The following is a 19,655-nucleotide window of genomic DNA, read 5'->3' on the forward strand; positions in this document are numbered from 1 at the left end:
CTGGTCTCGTGCTAATTCCCCATGGTCGTCGCACTTTGGGACATGGACAGAAATGTCAATAATTTTGGGTTTGTTTGTGGTTGCTCCCATGTCTGCGTTATGCTTCACAGTGATGAATGTGACAGGTGTCCCTGAAATTCTAGACCACAGGGCTCAGCAGCCCTGACCTAGGCACAGACTCACTCAGAAAAAGGACAGGTTATTAGTAATAAGCTCTTTTATCAGATCTCTGGGCCCTGCTACAAAAGGAAACCTTGTTTCTAATTCAACAGTGATCGAGGGAATCAATCCAGTGCATGTGCAGGTTGCTAAGTGGTCCAGGAGCTCAGCTGCCTGAGTGTGGACGAGGCCTTCAGAGCCCAGAGATCCACTAGTCCTCCCTCCCCTCCTCCCTCTTTAAATTAAGTATCTTCCTCCCCCCTCCCTCCTCCCCCCTCCCTCCTCCCCCCTCCCTCCTCCCCCTCCCCCCTCCCCCCTCCCTCCTCCCCCTCCCCCCTCCCTCCTCCCCCCTCCCTCAATCCCCCCCTGCTTTTTTCTGCTTCCAAATTTGACCCACATATTTGTTGAAATTTAGGGGAAAAAATGAACACTTCATTGATGGTTCTTCAATAAAGTTAATTACTTAACATTTTAAAAATATTCACAGACATGTTTTAGGTTGTAGCAGTACCGCCTACTCCTATGTTGTCTGTAACACTGCGGTGGCCGAGACCAGGGCAGACCAGGATCCCTCTTCCCGGACGGCTCAGGTGCTGCTAGTGTCACAGGAATTTACTGACTCATTCTAAGATGCTTCTAAGTTGTGATTGACTGGTTAAAGATCTTTCCCTCAGGCCAGGTTTTCCTCCTGCTTCTTGCTTCCTGGTTCCCTTCCTAAAGTTTCCCATGTTGTTTTATTTTTTTAAGTCTATTTTATTTTATCTTATCTTATATTCAGGAATCTCTACACCCAAGGTAAGGCTTGGACTCCTGGCTCTGAGATCAAGAGTCACACACTTTCCCAACTGAGCCAGCCTGAGGTTTCGCACATTCTATTCCTTCCATCCTTCCTCTCCTTGTCACGGTTGAACAGACTTAACATAAGCGGTCTTCTCCAATCAGAACTGGAATATTTCCAGCGTCTTGAGGTTGTTAGCTCTCGCGCAGCCCGTTTGCAAACTAGGAACATGAGCGTTTCGCCAGCTGGGCTCAGGTGTGAATGTAGCCCTGCGTGTCCGTTGCTGCCCTGGACATAATACCCAGCACTCAGGGCCTTCGCTTGCTCGCCTGTCGAATCGTGATGGTACTGATAAGGACTTTGCTGGGTAATTGCGAGAAAAGTGTTTGCTCATTGGTTGGCCTCACATTTACTCCCAGACAAAGGGCCACTGCTTATCCCTCAATGCTTCCTCGCAAAGTTCTCTCCATCATCGATAGAATCATTCTTCTGGGATCACGATCTGTGTCCTGAGTGCCTGTGTTTCTTTCCTACTCTACTTGGACTTTTCTTCCTCCTTTTGCACTGAATGCCGCTCGTGGTAACTGTATTCCCCATCAGGACCTAAGCAGAAATGTTTATTATCCTTTTACTCCTCACGAACACTTACGTGAGGCAACCCATGTAAGCATTATCTTCAGTTTTCCAGACCTAGCAAGCGTGTGTCAGATATATTAGATGAGAAGTAAAAATAAAGCTTCTCTTAATGATCAAGGGAGAGAATTACACAGAGTGATGCTTTTCTCACGAGTTGGGAGAATAATTGGTAATGGCTATTGGAATTCTCAGTTTAGGCTTTATAAACCTAAATTAGTTGCATGGATTTATGTTTAATGCCCTTCGAGCCCTCTGTCAACTATTTAAGTGACTTAAAATATTTCAGTAACAGTAGTCAAATAAATTTTCAAAAAATTCCACGAAGTTATAATAAATAACTAAATGATTCTGATTTTGATTTCCTCTAAATCTGACATTCTCCTAAATTATCAAGAGGAATTTCCTCTAAATGCTTCTAAATTATCCTCTAAGATGAACATGATACCAGTGACGCTGGTCATTTGGACAGTCCTGTAGTGTGCGACCCGAGCCAGGCTCTTGACTGAAGTGTGTAAATTACCGTGGGATTTCTGGATCGGGTTTCTTGCAAACATCCGTAGTGTGCTTCGTGTGCATGACACAATTGGAATGATCCCTTGTTAAATTAGCAAGTCTCTTGTGTGGCGGGACGACCATCCATTTAAAGTCCACTTGGAATGGCTAGGGCATTTTCTTAGACCCATTTTGGCTTCTTTCTCGATAAAGTTGTAAATGAGCGCACGGATGATTAGACACAGAATTACAACCTTGCGTTTACGGCTGTAATAATGTAACAGGGCTGGACAAAATCATTGCCAGATGCGAGTGCCAGTCATTATTCTAAGTATTGTAACCTCATGTCTCTGTGATGTACTCCTGTAATCACACTGGACCAAGCCGCTGACTTTAGGGACGTTAATGACACAGACAAAGGTCACATCGCCAGTGGGTGGCACAGGCGACACTGAACCAAGGTGTGTTGTGGCCGGAGCTGGGAGCTGTCTGGCACCCAGACTGAGCTGTTCTGCCTCCTGGAGAATCAGTGTGGGGAGACCGATAGAGCTTGAATCACTTTGGATAAGCATTGATCTCACACATTCTGGTAGTCATTTCCATTAATTTTGCGTGTTTTTTCCCAGGTGCACATATTCAGTTTCTGAATTTTTCTACGGAAGCTAATCATGACTACCTGGAAATACAAAACGGCCCCTACCACACGAGCCCCATGATTGGGCAGTTCAGTGGTCCGGACCCCCCCTCGGCCCTGCTCAGTACGACGCACGAAACGCGCATCCACTTCTACAGCGACCACTCCCAGAACCGGCAAGGGTTTAAGCTCACTTACCAAGGTAAGGGATCCACGAAGTGCAGACATACCTCCTCGCTTGAGATGGTACTGAAATCCAGACCTCCGTGTTTGGTGACAACTGTGTGTAGCTGGGCCCAGGGGCTTCCAGCCACGTCACAGAGCCGAGGCTGTCCGTGTCCGCACAAACGGAGGCACGGAGGGGGAGCACAGCCCGCCCGCCTGGCCGTCCCCACAGCCTCACGCTCAAGCCTTGCCAGCGGTCACTGCCTCCCCACGGCCGACATCACACTCCTGAGTCACCCACTCAGCATCACACCTCCTCCCTCTTGTCACTGTCCTCTGAGCCGCGGGTCCATCGTGTCCCTTCCGGACCAAGGAGTGGAGAGTCCGCTCCCAGTGGCTGTGGGACTGGCAGCGGCCCTCATGCTTGGGACCTTGCCTCAGCTCAAAAGAGTGTCTAAAGGTATTATTGAAGCCGTTTCACATGACGTCAGAGAACCAGTCCAGTGCCTGGATTTCTGCTTTTCTCAAACCATCTAAATATAAGACTTTTAGATGAGTCTGAACCCAGCATTATCGAGCCATTTCTAACATGGGAGAAAGTTCGACATTTTCCTCTCGTACCCAATAATTTAGGAGGCCTTTCTTGAATATTGTTAAGTCAGACGAAGCTGAGAATGTCAATAGGGCTTGCTTTCTTGTTTTTCAACGTGGCTAAATCCTTGCTTTCTTTAATTCCGTAGACTGTCTTTGAAATTAAGGGCTTTACTATTTTCTTACTAAAAGGTGATGGTATTTTATGTTGAAGTTTTAGACATTGTTACTTAAGTCGTTACTTAAATATAAAATATACATTTAGATTTCCAAACTTGGGGTCCCTTCAAATACAAAGTCCACGTAGGTGGCCAAAACGGGAGAATGAAGGCGGGGCCGGGGAGGAACAGGGCAGGAGGCATGACCGAGCCTCGGTGCGCAGGGTCTTCATTGCTTCCAGCTCGAACTCCTCCTCTCGCCCCTTAGGAAAGTGTCACCTCCTGCTTGGGAGGTGCGCATGCACACACACATGCACACTCAGGTGCACACATATACACAGGTGTGTGCGTACACATAGGGGTGAACAAGCATATTCATGTACTCACAGGGACACACACACAAGTGCACACAGAGAGACACAGCTGCACACACATACATGGGGCACATACACAGGCATATGCACACACACAGGTGTGAACAGACACATGTACGCACACAGACTCATGCACACACAGGGCCACACACACTCATAGGCATGTAAACGTACACACGCACACACACAGGTGCACACAGAGACACACGCGCACACATACAGCAGCACACATTATGTTCATGATCATCATTTTATTATTTATTTATTTTTTTTTTAAAGATTTTTTCTTTATTTATTTGACAGAGATCACAAGCAGGCAGAGAGGCAGGCAGAGAGAGAGGAGGAAGCAGGTTCCCCGCTGAGCAGAGAGCCCGATGTGGGGCTCGATCCCGGGACCCTGAGATCATGACCTGAGCCAAAGGCAGAGGCTTAACCCACTGAGCCACCCAGGTGCCCCCATGATCATCATTTTAAACTTGGTTCTTATAAGGTGCCGTCTGTTCCTCAGTTGGCATGATCTTGATGTGTGAGTCAAGAAAGATGTGCGTAATTACCATGTCTTCCACAAACTTCCGATTAAGTGATTTATCTCTTTTGTCTCAAGAACTTTTGAAAAGCCTTCTTCATTGTACATATTTTTAATACTGAATTCAAAATTTAACTTGTCTTTCCTTTTGGCCTCCAAAAATCAAATACAAATTCCCATGAATTTACGTGAAAGTTTGGGAACTATACTTTAGTATAGTTTTGAAACTACACTTTATCTTACATAACGCTAACCTCCAGAGTTCAAAAATGTTTTTTGTTTTATTTCTTTTGCTTTTTCCAGGTAGGGTGATTTAGGCCATATCTACCCATTTTTAAAGCTTTCAATTACTTGAATCCAAAAAGAATGGTCTAAAATAAATACATACACACACACAGAGTCTAAATAGAAATTATCTAGACGAGAGGTCATACGTTGCTGCCATTGGCTAGCACAATATTATTATATATATTTTCTCTAAAGGCTTAATTTCTATGAGAGAGAGACACAACAAGAGAGAGCACAAGCAGGGGGAGCAGCAGGGGGAGAAGCAGGCTTTCTGCTGAGCCAGGAGCCCGATGCACAGCTTGATCCTAGGACCCTGGGACCATGACCTGATCTGAAGGCAGACGCTAAAAGACTGCACCACTCAGGCACCCCCAAATATTATTTTTTAAATTTAACTTTTAAATATTTAGAATCAGATTTCATACAATTTGCAAAATTTCCATAGATCCACTTTCCTGTATCTTGCAGTGTCAGAATCTGCAAACTTTCGGTCTGTGTTTGCACAGAGGGACAGCTCCCCCAGGTGTTCTAGTGGCAGCCCCCACAGAGGGAAGGCATTGATTTCAGAAGTTTCCTGTAGTCCCTGCGAGCTTTGATCGCTGGTTTTGCCTCTGTGGCCTTCAAACGTTGTATTTGGTGAATTCTCATCTAGACCAAACATCTGGTTGCCTGAGCAAATGTTTTATTTACTTGATGCCTGACTCTAAGTATCCACATCAAAAAATAAATAACTAAGCAAATACTTCCTAAGAAAGATATCCTTTTATTGTAGGCAATTAATTTCCTATAAATTAGAGCTGTAAACATAAGTTAAATAAAACGAATGGGAACATGAATTTGAGGTGTTCCAATTTCTTGAAGCGTATCATATCTGACAGGGATGGCAGTTAGGGACCTTATCAGTGTTTCTCATTTCATGAAATTTATAAATGGCCAAAATGACACCATTCTGACTGGTATGTCACATCAAAATTCTAGGTCCTACTTGAATTTATAAGTTAAGTTTATAATTAATAACTCGTACGAAGATGCATAAGTCATGCAGATAAAACTTGTCATTCTGAACGATGTCTCTGCCATATCCCTTGTTCTGAAACCCTGTCATTTATTTATGGCCGTGGAAAGGTCAAAAATGGTACAGTGGATGTAGCTGTCCAGAAGTTAAATGACTTATGCAGAACTTGAGATACGGAAGGTGAAGAGCCGTGTTGAATAAAATTGAGTTCATGTGCCCTATTTCTAAGTCAAAGACTGAAAACAGAAGGGTAGCGTGAAGATATTTATCAGTTCTTTAGATTTTGGAAAATATAGCAGACATCGGGAAGACCATGGCGCAATTCCACTGGCATTCCCACTGCACACCTGTGATTAGACACATGAGGCCGCGTTGCTTGAGATTGATAGGTGTCGATAATAGTTATTTTCCTAGACCCAAACAAAGGATTCCTGGTGGAAGATAAAATCCAGTGTGTTTTCTTCCTCTTTTCCTATGGGTGTGGGCTTATTGGTACTGAGGTTTTCAGAATGTTTGTGAAATTTGGGGTCATTAAGAATTTTAGTGACTCTCTCTTGCTTTCAGTGTTTGTAAGTCAGCATTTGGAGAAGTTGAATATTCCTCTCTCTCTGTGTCTCCTTCTTACATTAGCATGTAATAATGTCATGCCAGAAAAGAACTAGGTAATTTTAATTACTTTAGCACTAGGGAGTAAAAACGCCTTCTTTCTTCGACGAGCTACTCTTCTTCATTTTCCTTTTGCTCTAGGTACTAAGCACCTTTATTTTTTTTTATTTATTCATTTATTGAATCCTAAAACTGTGGAATTTGAGGGAATTGACTCTGGGAGAAAAAAGAGATGTTGCTTTGTAGAAGCAGATTTTTTCCCCTTCAGGAGGAAAGGCAATCAAACTGCCTCTCTGCGCAGTGAGCCGCTGAAGGTACCTTCGAGCTGTCCACGCAGGCGCGCTCACTGCTCCTAGTCCACACCACCGCACTTTCCTGCACGGAACTCCTGTGCTTCTAAAACGGGTCGCTCTCCTTGCTTTCGCCGTGACCCCGGAGCTGCCCTGGGTGGACAGGAAGGGCGGGGCTGGTGTCTACTCTGTCCTCCCCCATCTACGTGTGCGAATCAAGTTCTCAACAGGCAGCTCTTTCTACGGACGATTCTCTCACATTTAAAAAAATGCTTAAAGGGACGCGTGGGTGGCTCGGTTGGGTGGGCGACTGCCTTCGGCTCAGGTCATGATCCCGGAGTCCAGGGATCGAGTCCCGCTTCGGGCTCCCAGCTCCACAGGGGGTCTGCTTCTTCCTCCGACCCTCTCCTTGCTCATGCTCTCTCTCACTGTCTCTCTCTCTCTCAAATGAATAAATAAAATCTTTAAAAAAATGCTTAAAGCCGTGCACAGCTGGTAGCTGCATCCATTCCCACCTCCTCTCGGGCATCCTAGTTCTAGAGGCAGGAAGTGCCCCCCGCAGTGGTGGTCCGCCTTGCAAGCTGACCCGCCTTCTCCCGCAGATAGTGCGGATTTGCTCTTCCTTTTGTGGGTTGGCCGAAAGCAGAGGTAACGGTCTCAGTTGGCTCCTCCCTTAGGAGACCGTCCGTCTGCACCCCAACGCACTGGACAGCACATGTCAGCTGTGTCTCCTGGGTGACGGCACCTTCAGGAGCCTGCATCTCAGGTGAGATTCGCTGCGTGCTCCCCAGTCGGTCCTCCCCAGTCGGTGCTCCCCAAGCTTCTGAGGCGGTCGAGGAAGTGGATTCTCAGGGCAGTGTGTTGTCTCTGAGACTCCCAACAGTTCCTTTTGATTAAAATCAGACATTTCTCCACGAGAAAAGTCGACTGAGCCCTCCTCCTTGGTCAGTCGAAGCACGAGATAGGATCGTCGTCGCCGTCCGGAGCAGGCCGCTTGGCTTCCCACCCCAGCCGGGGCTCCAGGCTACCCCAAAAGCATGGGATCGGCTGAGACCTTAGCGCAGGTGGAGGCCGGCTTCAGCAGGAGGGCCTAGGGTCAGGGGGTTTAGGTAACTGAGAAGGAGCACTGGGGTGGGGAGGGGGTCATCGGACTCCAGGTGAGAGCCAGGGTCATTACCTTGTTACTCGGGCAGAGAGCTCGGCCGTGCCAGCGGCCCTAACGGCCGGTCTAGGACACAGGGAGCTCGTGGGCGGTGCCCGCCGAGATCCGACCAGCTGCCAGGTGGCTTAGCTGCTGCTGGGCCCCCAGCCGGGCTTTTTCACGCGGCGGGAAGTCGCACACCTGAGGAGGCTTCAGAGGTGGGCGCGTCTGCAGCCTTCCCGCGTGGCACAGGCTGCAGCTGCGAGCGGACACGGGGCAGTCTGCGTGCATGTGGCTTAACCGCTCCTTCACATGACGACGCATGAGGAGCCTCTATTATCTGTGCCCTCGTTGGTGACATATTGTCATAATTGAAGCTTGTGTCGGTGCCCCGGTGGCACTGCCGACTGTGCATAGGATCTTCCAGTGAGGAGGCGCCCTGCGGGAGGAAGTTTTATTCTATCCTTCCCACGCGGTACCCGCCGTCCATTGAACACGTGTGTGCGTGTCTGTGGGTTTATTAGCAGCTGTGCCGTGTGTTAGAGTTTATTATATTTCAAGCAAAACAAGAGTGAGAACAAACTGCTGCTCTCATTCTGAAAGAGTCTGATAAGGAAGGAAACCAGCTGCTCGTTGAGACACAGTGTGGGATCCTGTTCTTTTCGTGAACGTGGGTCCGTAAAGTAAATTTAGACCCAAAGAACAAGGTTGCAAGCAGGCATGTCACACACCGTGGATGAAGGGGCACAGCAAGGGGAAGAGAAGAGGAGTGTGTGTGTGTGTGTGTGTGTGTGTGTGTGCACGTGCGTGAGTGAACGTCTACGGACCTGCCAGTGTGTGTGTGTGAACGTGTGGGGGGTTCTTGTGTGCAGGTGTGTACGTGTGCATGTGCACCTATGTGTGCTTCTGTGTGTTCATGCGTATGTAGTGGCAAGAGAGGGAGACACGCTGATTTGGGCTGGTTTTCTGTCCGAACAGTCCCTATTTTCATACTCACTGCACAGTTTTCTAAGCTACTAGTTTTCAAGCAGGAGGTGATGATTTTATAAAGCAATTGATAAGGACAGACATGCCACTGGTCTGTGAGGCATGTTCCTTCAAGGCAAATTTTTTTTTTTTTTTGCATAGGTTAGAACGCTCTTTTCTTTCGGACGGCTCTAGATTTTTTTCTCTTGAAGTCTGGTACTTTGTAGGAGTAGATTTCCACAGTCAAATATTATAGTTTATAAGATGAAGAAAAATAAAATTAGATAACACCTTTGTAGGCTGTGCGAATATTCTCTTGATGCTAGATTGCAAATCCCAAATTTGCGAGCTAAAAGCCCTTTTTCTTTTGCAAACAATTATGAGAGCTTTGAATTTCATTAATAATTGTGATTATGGTGCCGGAAGAAGTCCTTAACTAGGTAATTTCTCCTTCTTATGGTCTTAGGAATTCCGTGTTATAATGTAGCCTCACCAAAAAAGCAGCCCCAGAAAACTCATAATATTATTGGCAAATTTTTGATTTTGTATAAAGGAAAGTTTTATATCCACACTGAGTTCTAAAGCCTCCATTCAAAAGAGGATGGTGAGTTAAGAATCCTCCAGCAACCCCTTTCCTCTTAGTATCCCTCTATCGTGCGTGTAATTCCCTATTAATCATCAGATGTGCTACAAATAAAATGGAATAGATTTTTAGCACACCACAGTTTATGAAGTCCCCTGCCTGGACCACCCTATGAGATTTCCACTCTGACCTTGGAGAGCCGACAGCCCTCCCGCTTCCTGTGCTAGTCCAGGGGACATCTGAGTGGACTTGTGGGACAGGTGGATTCCTGCATGGCCCCCTGGGGGGACTTTGTCTCCCTCCAGGTTCTTCCTTGTTCCACACCCTGCGGGAGCCAGTGCCGCGCATTATCTGCAGCTGCTGAAAGACCTTGGCATTGATGCATCTCCTGATTTCTGTTTCCTGCTTGCAGTCATGCCTGAGCTGTTTATCTGACTCTTGTCCGGACACATACAGTTGCAAATATCAAAATAAGTAATGAAATGAAATTAAGGATTATTTAATCTGCTAAATACAGAGAGGGTTTAACTATACTGTTACAATTTAAAATGTATTTCACGATTCTGGAATTTGCAGCGACACTGTGTGTCAACTTCACAGAACTTTAAAAAGTTCTACAGGAACTTTTAAAAAAGATAGTGTTATGCCCGAGTTTTCGTGTTTGAGAGACCACCAAGGAGCCAAGCACCGATGCAATCACACGAGGATTTATTTGACAAGCTTAAGCCTGGGCCCAAGTATACCCGACACAGCGGAGTAGGGACTTGGACCCTGAGCCAGATTACAGTCAGAGTTTTTAAAGGCAGAGTAGGGGTGGACTCGGCGGTGGGTGACGACAGAGGGGATTATGGATGATGTAAGTCTCCAAGGATTTTTGGAAGCAAGGTCTCCAGGACCTTGAGGGCCTAGCTATTGTTGGGAGAAAGGTTATTTATTACCAATAATAAAAATCTTCCCATGAGACCCTTTAGATGTATCAGTGGGCCACATGCTTGGGAATGATTCTCGACACTATCTTGGAGGTTTAGAGATAAAGTTTCCTAAAGCAATTGTTAAAGTAGACTTACAGGATTCTGGTGGGACCTGTCGGGGTAGAGGGTTGCTCAGGCTAGGACTGTCCTTAGCAAAACCTCAAGGTGAGGGCAGTTGAGTCCCCCACTCTGTCTGTTTGAAGGGCTTGTCAATAGGTGAGGAATTTTAATGATTTTCTTCTGCCTCTGTTTCCCACATCAGCTAAACTTGAGGTGGGATGGCCTGAATTTTCTCAGCATCCACAATAGAAAATAGATTTTTAAATTTTTTAAAATTAGAAAATGGAATAAATTTTTAAAATTTTATTTGTGATGAACAATCAATAAATCAAAACATAAGAACCACATTATTTCTTAGTCAACAACACTTAGACTGGAGTGCTAGTATAATTCTCTTTTAAATTAGAAGGAAATTAGGTCCACATTCGCCTGACATTCTTTATGGGCAATTTTTACTATCATTTGTTTTACTTTTCTTAAAAAGTCAATTCACACCATCTACTTTTCTTCCAAGGTAAACCACCATCAAATGTATTGTTGGTATGTGCTTTCCAGGTTCTAAAGCATGCAGTTAGCTACTTATTAATTGGAAGTTGTTATAATTCTGTTACTACTGATAATTAGCTGTTTTACTTAGGATGGTGAGCGGCAACTTGGAGAAGATACGTTTTAATACTTATTGAAGGGGCACCTGGGTGGCTCAGTGGGTTAAAGCCTCTGCCTTTGGCTCAGGTCATGATCTCAGGGTCCTGGGATCAAGCCCCACATTGGGCTCTCTGCTCCATGGGGAGCCTGCTTCCTGCTCTCTCTCTCTCTCTGCCTGCCTCTCTGCCTGCTTGTGATCTCTGTCTGTCAAATAAATAAATAAAATCTTAAGGGAAAAAAAAAAAAAACTTACTGAAAATGTTCGTCTTAAGAAACCGTGTGTGATCACAGCCTTCTGCACCCAGACTACCTAACATCTTACGCACGAGCTTCATTCTGTCCCTTCCAGCCTACGAACTCCAGAACTGCCCGGACCCACCTCCTTTTCAGAATGGTTACATGGTCAACGCGGACTACAGCGTGGGACAGTCCATCTCGTTCGAGTGTTACCCCGGGTACATTCTGCTTGGCCACCCAGTCCTCACCTGTCAGCACGGGATCAACAGAAACTGGAATTATCCCTTTCCGAGATGTGACGGTAGGCTAACCGTTCTTGGCAACAATTTAATTTTTCGTGTGTATAGTAGTGCGTTAATTATTAAATGGAGATATTTAAAAATCCTTTCATTTACTCAACAAATATTGATTAGGAATCTATTACATTAAACTCATTCTACTTACTATTTCAGGAATATATCATACGCCAGTAAATTAATATGCATAAACAGGCCTTGCCCTCATGGAAATTGTAAAGAAAACAAAGTAATAAATGCAAACATGTGTAACACAAACCAGACCCAAGGACAGTGTTTGGACGACTGCATGGAGAAGGAGGGCGCTGGCTTGCGAAGTGACCAGGGACATCTTCATGATGGGGCAGTACTTAGAATTACAGTCGTCCCTCCAAATTATGGAGGAAAGGATGCTTATAAATTTTACCCTCAACTGTTTTTTCCATTTTTATTGTTAAACTTTTACAATAATCATACATTGCTTTTATATTTAAGAAAACTGATTTTATTTTTGTAGTGGGCCTTGAAGTGTGTGTGTATACACACACACACACACACACACACACACACACACATATATATATATATATATATATATATATGATTTTTCTACTCAGAGATGGAGTATCCAGGGTAGAAAAAAAAAGCGGAAGCAAAGACAGGGTGTAGACACTGTCTTAGGAAAAAAGTAGTGCATTTCAATAGTGCGTGATGGTCAGTCAGGGTTTCTTGGGAGACGTGGGGATCAGGTGGTGACGGACGGAACTCTGGATTCATCAAATATCCCTAGTCTGAGCAGGAATCACTTCTTTGAAGCTTCTCTTTGACTACCTGATATTTTAGATGATTTTGAAATTTTGGTAATGTCACCAAAGCACACCAAGTGCTTTGTTTATGAGACAAACATATGAAACAGAAAAGTTCCTGTAAACCTAATATTAGAACATGTAATACAGAAACCTTTGAATGAAAAAATAATGAAGGGGTATGTGGCTGGCTCAGTGGGTTAAAGCCTCTGCCTTCGGCTCAGGTCATGATCTCAGGGTCCTGGGATCGAGTCCCGCATCGGGCTCTCTGATCAGCAGGGAGCCTGCTTCCTCCTCTCTCTCTCTCTGCCTGCCTCTCTGCCTACTGTGATCTCTGTCTGTCAAATAAATAAATAAAATCTTTAAAAAAAGAAAAAAATAAAGAAATTATCAACTCTGTGGCCATCTGAAATGCTAAACACTTATATCCCACCGGTAATATAAGAAAGGGAACTTGGCTGTGTTTGAATTTCTTCTGAAAAAGTTAAAAACAAAACAAAACCACTGTTGGACTTTTTAAATTATATTTTTCACCTGTATTTTTCCATTCTATATTATTATAAAAAAACTATGAAAAAAGAACTTTAGCTGTATTTTTAATTCCTTATCTTAAAAAAAGAAATAAAAATTAAGTTACCCCAATCTAATGCAAATTTAATAACATATAAAACAACATTTAAAAAATTACTTTATAAAACTAATATAGCATCAGTATATCTAGTGCTTTTTATTAAAACACTTAAAAACCTCTTTACTACTCCCCATTTAAAAATTCATTTATTTGCATATCTATGAAATACTCGGAATCATCACAATTAAGCCCTTTTCTTATTTGTAATGTTCACCTGAGTTCTTTGTATTCATATACACATGGAAGACGGCTTGGCTTGATATAAAAATGTAGAATTAAACATTTAAAAAGGCTTCATCACTTTGTCGAGGTCTGTTTTCAAATATAGAAATAGCCGCTGGCTTAGAATTATTCTGTGAGCGTGAAAGTAACAAAGTGTATTGTTTGTGATGTAGCCCAAAGGGGGTGCACCTTGTATAATGACGTCGTGATGTGTCACACTACCCAGAGTTGGCCAGACTGAAGCTAAGGGCCTGCCGACTCCAGTTGAAGGACTGAGAGCCGCCCCAGACCATCCTGAGGTTGGACGACTGACTATGACGACTCACAGAACTCACTAAGCTAGTGGACTCTGCTTGTGGTTTATAAGAAGGAAAGGGCACGAGAAAATCCTGGGGAAAGAAGCCCAGGTTAGAGTCTAGGAGGCTGCATCACTGATCTCAGGGACCAAGGGGTGAGAGTGTGCCCGAGTATCGCCAACCTGAGAAGCATCCTGAGTCTTAGTGAGCAGAGGTTTTAACTGGGGCTCCCTGAGGCAGGTATGACTGATGGATGGATGACCTGGTGGTTGATGTCAGCTTCCGGACCAGCTGATATGTTGTAACTCAAAGACAGCAACTTAGAATCCATCCGGCATAATCAGCCCATGCTGAAACTACCGGGTATGGCCAGCACCCACATGAGATAAAGACACGCCACCAGGTGTGTTCTTAACCCCCCTCCCAACCCACAGCCCCCAGAATAGAGGCCTAGACCTCTCTATAGACAAGGTCAAATTCTTTACTACCTAAGTATTTTTACCATCATATCTCTCTTCATATCTATAATGTCATAGATAAAATAAAAAACAAAACAAAACATAAAATTCAAATAAAATTATATCATAAAGTGAATTATCTAGGCACCAGCCAATGTATGTTTAATATCTTCTCCATATTGGATAAAACACACACAAAAAATAAGCGGAGGGTATTATTATATAACAGAAGTTATTTTATCTGTTTTATTTCATATATATATATATATGTACACATATATGTATGTGTATGTGTGTGTGTGTGCATATATATATATATATTTAACATTATAATGTATTAGTAGCCCCAGAGGTACAGGTCTGTGAATTGTCAGGCTTACACACTCAGCACTCACTATAGCACACACCCTCCCCAGTGTCTTTGTTCGCTGACAGTGATGGGCTATAAGATGTCCATTCTTTGGTTACGCTCCTCATAAGACACGGGCAAACTGCTGATTATGGGGGAAGCTCTCCTGAAGTGTATTTTGTTAATTCACATTGGATTTCTAGTTCAGACTTATTCGTGGTGTATAGGACAAATGTACTAGAAACAATCTTCAAAGGTCCAACCCTATAAACCTCAGAAGAATCTCAGAATAGATGAGAGATACTTGGGAAAAAACAAAACATAGAAAACTTTGAATAGCTTCTGGCATCTTTAGTAAAAAGTGAACAATTTAAACAATCAAGAGTCAAGAATTCTGAATCTTAAGGCATCCGTCTTCATAAGCATTTATTAAACCAATTCATAGGTACGTGACAGTATTAATATGTTTATTGTGTAAGGATTTATTATGTAAAGTTGGTGTATTATAAATTCATCTGAAAACAATCTGGACTAAAAGTATGCTATCTATTAAAATAAAAAAGAAAAAATAGGTCTCAAAATGACTTGAGAAATTAAGACATTATTTTTTCCAATAGCATAATTATATAGAAGTCTCAGTTTAAAAGATGGATTATAATTGTTAAAATATGGTTAAAAAAGACTTATTAGTTTACTAAATGTAATTTGACAATTAAAAACTTATTGAGTTTACTAAATGTAATTTGACAATTAAATATGCATCTCTACTTACACAGTTTAAAAATTTTAGATTTTTTGTTGACCTAATCTTTTATCACTGAAATATTTATGTAGTTATACATTTAGGATTTTTTTTTTTAAGTTAAGTACTGTCCTATTGTTGCTCAACTTAAAATGCAGTAATAACTGGTGGGAACTATGTGGACAGAGATAATTAGTAATTAATACGTTGCAATTATCACGTTAGCAACGTCTTTCAGACCGACAGATTTTGTAAGCAGAACGCTATTTGACTGCATAATTGACATGAGAAATTCAACCAACCAAAGGATGTTATATACATAATATTTAAAATTAAGGCTTACCAAGTTGATTGCTGAATAAATAATCTTTTCTAATAGTTTAGAATAAAAATGGCATCCTGAAGAATATACTTTTTACTTATATTTATAAATATTTATACTATTTATGTATATTATAATATATTATGTTATATATTGTATATACTATTTATGAAAAGTATATAAAATATTTATCTTATAAATGTTATTTTAAATATTTCCATTATGAAGCAGTCCCTAAGATAGAGTACACTAGGTCCCCCTATCAAAAAACCATCATAAGGAAACCAAAGTTATTGAAGGAAAAAAAAATAGGTCAAAAATACCTGTAGAGTTCCACACATCCAGCGAGATCAGGCATTCAGTTCCTGGTTACGTTAACAGTCAGGAGTTTAAAATTCATAAACACCCAGGCCAAATGTAGGTACTTGTTGTGCACTGCTGTAGGCTTTTCTTCAGCCTCCTGTTGAAGGGTAGGCAGAAATCTTAATATAATCCTGGAGAAAACCATCTGTAAATTATCTGTAACTTTCCTGGTGGATATTTAGGGCTTTTAAAATTTAATTTCTGATTGAAATCACTTAAGCTCTTTCTATCCATCTCAATTCAGAGACAGTCACTTTGTACACATTTAAGTGGAGGAAGAGCCCAATAAAGACATGTCTTGGCGCCCCTTGACTTTTCCCAAGTCTGTCCTCAGGTGGAATGAAATGATGGTGAGTTTCCACGTCCCTGTGCTGAGGTCCAGCCTGGCCACCAGCTCATCTTCCAATATCTTCTGGCCCTGGTTTCCCATGGGCAGGAACGGGTGAGACACACCCATCACTTTTTGTATGAGCCACCTAAAAGCTCACGTCCTCAAACCAGGGTGAGGTGAACAGAATCCACGGGGATACGGCAGCGATGCCCCGTCCAGTGGAGTGGGGTAGGCAGTGAGGACGAGGCGGGGGGCATTTTACATATAAGTAGGCACTGAACAAACTCCACACTGAATGACACATTCAGGTTGGACATCCCCTCCGTCATAGTCACCGTACCTAATGCTGGCTCTAGATTTTGCTGCAAGCGGACAACACAGTCATCTTCATGTCCATAGTTTTCTCTGGATTATCACATGCAGAAATAACCTGATAACTCTTTCCCATAACCGTACCTCACACAGCAGTCCCTCCTCCTAACCTATTCTTCACAGGCGTGCGCGTCAAGAGTTGTAAACAACACTCCCTCTGACCCTGCTGGCCGCCAGTGGGTGCCTTCATCCTACAACAAGCCATTCTGTGACACCGCTGCATAGTCTCCCCGAGGAGAGCTTCTGATCCCACCGATGAAACCCCCGGGCCCACAAGGCTGCCCCTGCCCTGCCCCAGTTTGGATGCCAGTCCCAAGTCCAGACTGTCACTGGTGCCCCTCATTGACTGGCTGTGATTCAGGTCTCCATGACTCCCTCCTCCTCCTGGATGACTTTACTAGAGCAACTCACAGAACCCAGGAAAATACTGTACTTACAAGATTGCAGATCAGGGGTGCCTGGGTGGCTCAGTTGTTAAGTGCCTGCCTTCGGCTGGGGTCATGATCCCAGGGTCCTGGGATCAAGCCCTGTGTCGGACTCCCTGCTGGGCAGGGAACCTGCTTCCTCCTCTACCCCTCTCCCTGCCTCTTTCCCTCTCTCTCTCTCTGTCAAATAAGTAAATAAATAAATAAAATCTTAAGGAAAAAAATAAAAAAGGTTACAGACCAGTCCAGAGGCTATAACTCAGAAGCAGCCAGATGGAGGAGATGCAGAGGCCGCGGTGGGCTGGAAGACAAGCAGGATGGCGTATTCTCTCCGGGAGAACCATCCTTCTGCTGCCCAAGTGTTCGCCAGCCCAGAGGTTCTCCAGACCCCATGCGTTGGGGTTTTTATGGAGTCTTCACTACAGACGTATGATGATTAAATCACTGGCCAGTGGAGATTAAGTCGACCTCCAGCTCCTCAGTTCTGTGAAGGTTAGGATGCAGCTGAGATTTCCCGTCCTCCGATTACTTACCTGGTTCCCCGGCAACTAGCGCCATCCCTGGTGCTTTCCTAGTCCCCTTATTCATAGCTCACGTGTGATCAAAAGGGTCTTGTTATGAATAATGAAGGATGCCTTTATGTCTTTCATCCCTTAGCTTTTATCCAAGGTTTCCAGAGTCCTATGCGAAGAGCAGGGAGGAAGACCGCATATTTGTCTCTTACTAGAAATCCCATCACCGTGGGCACTCCCAAATACAAGAGCGACTGTGTGTCTAGTGACTCTTTGGCTCCTGGAGTGGGGGACAGTCTGACAGCACGTCACATCTGATGGTGAAGCGTAGTGCCTAGTATGCCCATGTGCTCTGTCCGGCCAGCTGGTGGCCTCCCTTGTCCCTCTGTGACCAGGCTCCCAGGCTGGCAGTGAGGAGCTTCGAGGTGCCCAGCTTGGCAGGGCTGTGCCCATCCTCTGGTGACCAGGTGCCCCTCACAGTGGCTTCAAGACTGATCACCTCAGGATTCATGCCACCTTAGATCCCACATCCTCTGTCCCTGTGGACTTTGGGTGACTTTCCACCCAGATATGGAAATTCCGTCCAGATGTGGAAATGTAGACATGCCTTTGGGGCCACGGCAGGAACGGTGAAGCCTCCTTTGTGAGCACAGACAGCTCAGGGGAAGAGAAGGAGACTTCCCCTCATGTTTCTTAGTATCCTGTTTTCTCTGCTCTAGAGTCCACAGCAGCGTTTGCCTCGGGGCATATTACATGTGTTCATGGAATGTTATTAGCTCACGTGACAAGTAGGGCTTGTTCTCTCCCTCATCGGACTTGCACAAGTAGACCTTTATACTCAGCGTTTGCTCGGTAGCTTCTCCATCACTACCTTCTCCGCTCTGTCCCCCGCTCTAACCCCACACGTCCTGGTCCATGATACACTCTCAGCAAAAACTCCTCGAATACGTAAAAGGTGGACCTGTTACTTGACTACCACACATAAATCATGGCAAGGATATCTTTGTTCAGCGTCCGACAGCTATTAAGTGACGTAAAGAACATCAGAAGCCAGAAATGTGTCCTCCCAAGGAAATTAGCGTATTGTTTCTTTTGTCCTTGGAAAGGCTTTATCCTTCATGTTTGTTTTGTTGTGTTTTTCCCCATTGGGAAGGGTGCGCCCGTGTTTAATACGGTTATACGAGTCTAAGATTCACCTTGAAAGGTGAAAATGCACTAGGGAAGCCTTGGAGATCACAGATTATGGGTCAGGAGCGGGTGCAGACCCTCACGTCCCCAGCAGGGCTGCCGGCCCCTCCCTTCAGTGCCCTCGGTACGGAAATACTTTGTGGTGACTGTCTTACTCGGTGTCGGCCGTCTGCTCTCTACTGTCTCTCATTTATTGTGGTGTGAGCTCGGCCCTGGGGCGTCGTGGGAGTGGACTGTGGGTAAGGGGGAAAAGGAGCACCGTCCCTGACTTCTGGCCGCTGCCCCACGGTGGTGAGAGCAGATAGCCCCATGGCAGGGGAACAAACGTGGCCGGCCAGAGCCAGCTGCCTTCAAGGTGGAAGGACCTTTGAGTTGAGCTGAGAAGAAACGGACCAGCTCAGCCTGGAAGCAGAGGAGGAGGAAAGCCTTTGGACTTTTCATACAGAGTGAACTTTTGCATGAAGTTTGGAGGTGAGACAAAGTAAGACATCTTCTGGGGACACTGACTAGCTCCGAATGACCGCAGACTAGATCATGGCCTCATTGCATAAATCATAGCTGTCCCTGTGCTTTGCTTTGCTACTTTACAAAGCAAGGTTTAGGGCCTCCAAACCCACTTATCAATATTCATGCCTTAACGTTTCTAAAATGTTCTCCATGGTGCCTTCTCCTAATGACTCTGCCCAAAACTTGGGCCGGATTCAATGTATTTTCCACTGGAACATTCCCCACCCCCTTAGACATACCCATGCCTCTATGTGATGAACCCAGCAGCGTACCATGTACCACCTCGTGCCTTGTCATCGCTCACTGTTTTCTACAGAAGGTTCATTTCTCTCATTTTACGATGCAGTTTCACCAGTTTTGCCACCTAAATTCGACACCTTTCATAACAAGTCTTCGAAAGCTCCAGAAGATTCATGCTAGTGGCAGGCACTCCGACCCCTCTATCAGAGTTTGGTTGATTAAAAAGTCTACTTCGTTTGTGACTTTGATGTATTATACTGCTCTCCGAGTGTCGTAATGTGTCTCAGATTATGATGCTAAT

At 44.3% G+C, this 19,655-nt stretch overlaps 1 protein-coding gene across 2 annotated transcripts in view; it reads left to right on the plus strand.

Annotated features, from left to right (window-relative positions):
• The window catches only part of CSMD1 (CUB and Sushi multiple domains 1), a 1,947,613-nt gene that overhangs the window by 1,781,978 nt on the left and 145,980 nt on the right, over positions 1 to 19,655 (plus strand). For both annotated transcript variants that reach the window (XM_059156007.1, XM_059156008.1), the window contains exons 41-42: positions 2,692 to 2,901; positions 11,428 to 11,616. In XM_059156007.1, coding sequence (XP_059011990.1) covers positions 2,692 to 2,901; positions 11,428 to 11,616 — 399 coding nt within the window. The remainder of the gene's footprint in view (positions 1 to 2,691; positions 2,902 to 11,427; positions 11,617 to 19,655) is intronic.

The sequence above is a fragment of the Mustela lutreola genome, chromosome 18 (assembly GCF_030435805.1).
Source record: "Mustela lutreola isolate mMusLut2 chromosome 18, mMusLut2.pri, whole genome shotgun sequence".
NCBI lineage: Eukaryota > Metazoa > Chordata > Mammalia > Carnivora > Mustelidae > Mustela > Mustela lutreola.